Genomic DNA, 6,865 nt, shown 5'->3' with positions numbered 1-6,865 from the left:
TACTTGAAAACCTGCTTGCTGACTAGCTGAGAGCACTACACAGGCTGTTCAGAAAAGCTGGCCTTTTAGCTAGATGATCCATGTGAGGAAGCAAAAAATAAGACAAAAATAGAAAAATATCCTATCACTGTCCCCATTATGCTAAGATTTCAGGAGCGGGGCTGTGGTTGTATCATTTTTTCTTGAGATAAATGACTCAAACTAAAAGAAAAAAAGCAGTGAATGAAAACATTCAGAAGTTCAGTGCTCCACCTTGGGCATAAAGGCAAATGGTACTCGATTCACTTGCCATTCTTTTCAGGAAGAGCCTACAGAAAAGCAATGCGAAGGCCCCAAACTCCTGAAGACTTAAGCTACTACTTGAGTCTTTGCTTTTTGACCCACACACCATCACACAAATGGAAAGCAACTTTCAATTGCATATGCAAGGCGGTGTTATTTTCAGAGCTAATACCATGGTGGCACCCTTGTCTTCTTAAATAACAGCCATGTGCTGTATATTGTCATCTTCTTTCCATGGCACCTTACCTTCTTCTGTGTACTTGCCTTTTGTCCTTTGGAAAAGCTCACAGAAATCCCTTTGTCACACCTCAGCACGTGGCATGGGATGTGTCAGGGCTGCAGCAGGAGAGCGGGGTGCACAGCTGGGCTCTGCGGGTGTTTGACCCAACACCACCAAAGCGTTTGACCCACCACCACCACTAAACCCCAACAGCGGCACTGCTGCAGGTCCCAGGCCAGGCTGTCCAGGAGAGCAAAGCCTGCTGCTGCAATGGTGGGGGACACAGGTCCCAGCATGGCCCCAGCTCGCAAAGCCACATCTCCTCAGCTCTGTGGTGGAGAGGCAGCTCTGCTGCTCTGGAGGCTGAGGGACTTGGGTCTTTTTAGTCTGAAGAAAAGAAGAATGAGGGAGGATCTTATCAATGGTTATTGGAAGTGGTCAACATGGATTTACCAAGGGTAAATCATGCTTGACCAATCTGATAGCTTTCTATGATGTTATAACTGGCTGGCTGGATGAGGGGAAAGTCGTGGATGTCATTTACCTTGACTTTAGCAAGGCGTTTGACACTGTCTCCCATGACATCCTCATTAGGAAGCTGAGGAAGTATGGGCTAGATGAGGTGACAGTGAGGTGGATTGAGAGTTGGCTGCGGGACAGAACTCAGAGGGTTGTGATCAGCGGCACAGAGTCTAGTTGGAGGCCTGTAACCAGTGGTGTCCCCCAGGGGTCAATACTCGGTCCAATTTTGTTCAAGACATTCATTAATGACCTGGATGAGGGGGCAGAGTGTATCCTCAGCAAGTTTGCTGATGATACCAAACTGGGTGGGGTGGCTGACATCCCAGAGGGCCGTGCTGCCATCCAGCGTGACCTGGACAGGCTGGAGAGCTGGGCAGAGAAGAACCTAATGAGGTTCAACAAAAGCAAGTGCAAGGTCCTGCACCTGGGGAGGAAGAATGCTAGGCACCAGTACAGGTTAGGGGCGGACCTGCTGGGAAGTAGCTCGGAGGAGAAGGATCTGGGGGTTGTGGTAGACAGTAAATTATCCATGAGCCAGCAATGTGCCCTTGTTGCCAAAAAGGCCAATGGAATCCTGGGCTGCATAGGGAAGAGTGTGGCCAGTAGGTCGAGGGAGGTCATTCTCCCTCTCTACTCTGCACTGGGGAGGCCACAACTGGAATACTGTGTCCAATTTTGGGCTCCCCAGTTCAAGAGGGACAGGGAACTGCTGGAGCGAGTCCAGTGAAGGGCAACTAAGATGATTAAGGGCTTGGAGCATCTGCCTTATGAGGAAAGGCTGAGAGACCTGGGACTCTTTAGCCTGGAGAAGAGAAGGCTGAGGGGAGACCTTATTATGGCGTACAAGTATCTAAAGGGTGGGTTGAAGGAGGATGGAGCCAGGCTCTTTTCAATGGTTCCAAGTGACAGGACGAGGGGCAATGGGCACAAGTTAGAACACAGGCAGTTCCGTTCAAATACACGGAAACACTTCTTTACGGTGAGGGTGACAGAGCACTGGAACAGGCTGCCCAGGGAGGTTGTGGAGTCCCCTTCCCTGGAGATTTTCAAGACCCGCCTGGATGCAGTCCTGAGTAATGTGCTCTGGGCAATCCTGCTTTAGCAGGGGAGTTGGACTAGATGATCTCTAGAGGTCCCTTCCAACTCTGATAATTCTGTGATTCTGTGATAATGCTTATAAATACTTAAAGGGAGGGTGCCAGGTGGAGGGTGCCAGGTAGATCATAGAATCATAGAATCATAGGGTTGGAAGGGACCTCTGGAGATCATCTAGTCCAACCCCCCTGCCAGAGCAGGGACACCTTAGAGCAGGTTGCACAGGAACGCGTCCAGGCGGGTTTTGAATGTCTCCAGAGATGGAGACTCCACCACCTCCCTGGGCAGCCTCTTCCAGTGCTCTACCACCCTCAAGGTAAAGAAGTTCCTCCTTATGTTTAGGTGGAATGGGAGCAGTCTTTTTTCAGTGGTGCCCAGTGATAGGACAAGAGGTAATGGGCACAAACTTGAACATAGGAAATTCCATCTAAACATGGGGGGTTGGACTAGATGATGTCCAGAGGTCCCTTCCAACCCTGACCATTCTGTGATTCTGTGAACTGTGGGGAGACCTCGGGGGTTAAACCTCTCTGTCAGTCAATGCACGGCCGAAACAAGGAACCCTCCTCATTTTGACACACTTTCACTGGGAAAGAGTCCATTTATTTTTCCATTTTAGTTTTGCTCATAACTAAAGCATTTATTTCATGAAATAAATACTGCTATAGAATCTTAGAAGTGTCTAGGTTGGAAGGCAACTTTAAGATCATCGAGTCCAACCATCAACCTAACAATGCCAAAACCACCACTAAACCATGTCCCTAACCATCACATCTACCCGTCTTTTAAACACCTCCAGGGATGGCGACTCCACCACTTCCCTGGGCAGCCTGTTCCAATGCTTGACAACCCTTTCTGTGAGGAATTTTTTCCTCATATCCAGTCCAAACCTCCCTTGGTGCAACTTGAGGCCTACAGGAGAGCTGGGGAAGGACTTTTTACTAGGGCACGTAGTGATAGGACGAGGGGGAATGGCTTTAATACTGGAAGAGGGCAGGTTCAGATTGAACATTAGAAAGAAGTTTTTCGCTTTGAGGGTGGTAAGGCACTGGAACAGCTTGCCCTGAGAGGTTGTTGAGGCCCCATCCCTGGAGGTGTTCAAGGCCAGGCTGGACGTGGCCTTGGGCAACCTGGTCTAGTGGGAGTTGTCCCTGCCTATGGCAGGGGGGTCGGAACTCGATGATCTTCAAGGTCCTTTCCAACCTAAACCATTATATGATTCTATGATTTCATCTTGTCCTATTGCCTCTTACTTGGGAGAAGAGACTGACCCCCACCTCGCTGCAACCTCCTTTCAGGTAGTTGTAGAGAGCGATAAGGTCTCCCCTTGGCCTCGGTTTCTCCAGGCTGAACAACCCCAGTTGCAATCACGTGCAATGACCACTGCACGATCCCATTTGCATTTTTGTTTAAAATAACACCTGTTCTGTTACCCGGCACCAGGCCGTAAACCCTCTTTCATTATCACCAACCCCAAATCTTTTATTTATTCCCCCGAGCGCCACCCTGTACCCGGCACCAAAGGCCCAGCTCCCACAGCCCGCCGCCGCCGGCCTCCGCCTCGGGCCGGGCCGGAACCAAAGTCTCGGGACTGCGTTTCCGCCGGAGACGGTCACCCCGCGGCGCTGGGGGCGGGCGGCCGGGCAGGGCCGCAGCCATGGCCGACACCGCCGCGCCGCCGCCGCCCGCTGTCCCGGCTCCGGGGTTGCCGGCTGCCCCCGGCAGCAACCCGCTGTCCCGCAAGCTCAACAAGATCCTGGAGACTCGCCTGGACAACGACAAGGTGGGACGAGCGGCGGCTGAGGGGGCCGAGGCGGGGGGCCGCGGCCTGCCCCGGCGGGGAGCGGCCTGCGGGGAATCGGCCGGATGGGGCGTCAGGGGCTGCGAGCCCCGATAGGCTCGGAATTTGGGATGGGAGCCCTGTCATACCCTCAGTTCCGCTGCGGAGCCGCAACCTGACGTTTGCAGCGTTAATTAAACGTAAAATTCGGGTTTGCTCCTCCGGCGACATGCCACGTACCTGTTCGTTCCCATCAAGTCGTAGGGAGGTCGGTATTGCTTAGCTCGGGGCGGGGGGGAGGGGGGCACTTATCAAGCTTTTTCTGATTTAAATGTTTTCTGGCTATAGAAAGGTCATAATTTAACCGAATATAATCTTACTGATTAAAGCTATTCAAAAATAATAACCAAAGTTGTGTGCTGTACGAGAAGAAAAGAGACTCAGCAATTTTAGTTATTTAACAACTGATCTGGAGTGTGTTTGGTTAGTTTTTTTTCCTCTAAAACCACATAGTAGGGTTTGGGGTGTTTTGTTTTTTCTTTTTTTTTTCCCTAAACCCATGAATTTAGGATGGTTATAGACTATGTAACCTGCTTCTTTGTAAGTGTGTAGCAACTTAAGGTCTTTTTTATTTTCTAGGAGATGCTGGAAGCACTCAAGGCGCTCTCAAGCTTTTTTGTTGAAAACAGTTTGCGTACCCGAAGAAATTTGCGTGGAGACATTGAACGACGAAGCTTAGCCATAAATGAAGAATTTGTTCACATATTCAAGCAAGTTAAAGAGGTAGCGTTTTTGCGGTGTGACTAGCGAGCTTGCAGGAGTACTGCTGTGTAATTTAAAGTTAAAAAAAAGAAAAAAGGATTAAGAGAGATTTTGACTTTCCAAGGGAAATACACTTTTACAGTAAAATTGTGTCATTGTTTGTTTCATTTGATAAAAATCTTGTACAGAGAGAAGTGATGTTTCAAACAGATAAAAATCCCTGTAACTTGGGCATCTCATTTTGGTGGGATGAAGCTGGGCCAAGGCATGGCATTTCTGATTGAAAACAGAGTTCCTGTTATTTTAACTTATTTAGGAGCTTGAGAGTATAAACGAAGATGTGCAAGCGATGAGCAGCTGCTGTGAAGATATGTCCAGTCGTTTGAAGGTAATATATAAATAGATGTGCTTTGTATATTTTTCCTTTTGAGGTGCAACTATTTTTTTTTTTCAAAAGGATAAATAGTTATTTTGGAGGATTAACAGTGACACTGAGGTGTTTCCATAGTATGCGTTTTATGTTACCTTAGGACATTAAAATGTTTCTTTTTATTTATTTAGAAAATGTATTGAGGAACTCATTTTAATTTCTTCCAAATTTCCATTCAGAATGGAGCAATAAGCTTATTTTGAGAATAGCAATGTGATATCCATTTGTGCGTGAGTGGAGAGAAAATATTTTATTAGATTGGATGTGTGTGAGATGAGAGGGTTAATTACATTTGCGTATTTCTGTTTAAAATTTATGTGCCTTTCTCATTGAGTACATGTGTTGAGTTATGTGTTCATATAAATACCTCACGTATATTCATAAGAAAGTATCTTGTAATCGAAAGAGGGAGAGAAATCTAGTGTGCCATCTTCATTCTATTGGTTTTGTTTCGTAACATTGTCTCAAAATGCTCATATGCAACAAAACCAATTCTGTTTCATACTAATCTTGTATCCATAATATCCTAGGGGGATAAAAAATTCTGTTTTGTAATATGTTACTAAATCTGTCTTGGGTTTAGTGTTCAAGTTCAATATTCAATACAGTGATGAGTTTAAAAGGTTATGGATGCTGAAGTGTAGATGCTTTGCTAAACCAAATCTGTTCTGGATATAGCACATAATTTAGAGTATGTGACCGAAAATCCTGCACTAAAAAATCCTGTGAAAACAATTGCTTTTCCCCCTCCTAATGTGTGTGTGTGTGGACTTTAGATGTCCCCCTACTTAGATGAATAGGTTTCATAGTCCTTGTATGTAATTCCCATAAGATTGGTTGTAGTTTGATGAACTTGTTCCAAAAAGTGTGAGCGTACAGTGCAGCCCACTGCAGTACTTAATTTTCAATTTTGGAAGGCAGTGGGTAATGCACCTGAGGTCTCAGATCTCTTTGAACACTGTTAATGTGGATGTATTCCCTAGTGCAGTTCAGGAACTGTTTGATTAATCTCTTAGATGTGGAAATGAGTCAAGTGTCCATGCAGATTTTTGCTCTTTTCTGGCTTTAGATCATGAAGTGTAACTATCTGTGATTTTTTTTTTTTTTTTTTTTTTCCCAGAGTAGAGCCACCCTGCAGTGATTTCTTTTTCTATTAAAGTCAGTAGGTAGTTTTATTCTGTGCCCCACAGGAGGTTTCCTCTAGAGCACTGTAGAACTTGTAACTTGTCTCAGTTCAACCCGTGTTTTCTTTGTCTGTATGAATGTAAGGTAAGTTAATAAGCCCATGAACAGTTGTCAAATACTCTGGTATTTTATCTGTAGTAGAACATGAAGACTTGCAAGTATGTGATCAAGCTGAATAAGAAGACAAAAATGAACTAAGTAGAGCAAATAGAAGAAATAAAGAGGAGGTTCTATAGCATATAAGGCAGAAGAGTGTGCTAGGAGAGCAGTGTAGTAAGAGAGCAGAACAAGTGCAAGATATGAAAGGGACTATATATTGATAAGCCAAAAAGCTTTTAACCTTTTTTATTTTGTAAGTTTATAATACCATACAGTCTAAATAACCAGATACTGTCAGATCTGATTTCAGGACAGTGACTTGATAAATGTAAGGGCTGGAAGAGAGGGAAGGAGGCAAGTGCTGGAATGGAATAAAGCAGTGGGGTTGAAGGATAATGAAAGTTTTAATTAGTTTGCTGAGGTGGGGAGGAAAAGAAAAATATTTCTGTTTCGGATCTGCAAAAAACATCGAATATCAGCTTTCTGATTT

The 6,865-nt window shown here is 45.6% G+C and overlaps 1 protein-coding gene across 1 annotated transcript in view; it reads left to right on the top strand.

Annotated features, from left to right (window-relative positions):
• The first annotated feature begins 3,763 nt into the window (after positions 1-3,763).
• Positions 3,764-6,865, top strand: part of COG6 (component of oligomeric golgi complex 6) — a 56,968-nt gene continuing 53,866 nt past the window's right edge. Inside the window, exons 1-3 of the mRNA XM_082482202.1 lie at positions 3,764-3,902; positions 4,539-4,682; positions 4,978-5,049. Of these exons, the coding sequence (XP_082338328.1) occupies positions 3,777-3,902; positions 4,539-4,682; positions 4,978-5,049 (342 nt within the window). The 5' untranslated portion in view covers positions 3,764-3,776. The remainder of the gene's footprint in view (positions 3,903-4,538; positions 4,683-4,977; positions 5,050-6,865) is intronic.

The sequence above is a fragment of the Vanellus vanellus genome (genome assembly GCF_965231255.1).
Source record: "Vanellus vanellus genome assembly, chromosome: 1".
NCBI lineage: Eukaryota > Metazoa > Chordata > Aves > Charadriiformes > Charadriidae > Vanellus > Vanellus vanellus.
Note: the sequence above shows the minus strand (reverse complement) of the source record. Positions and strands in the feature narration are given on the sequence as shown.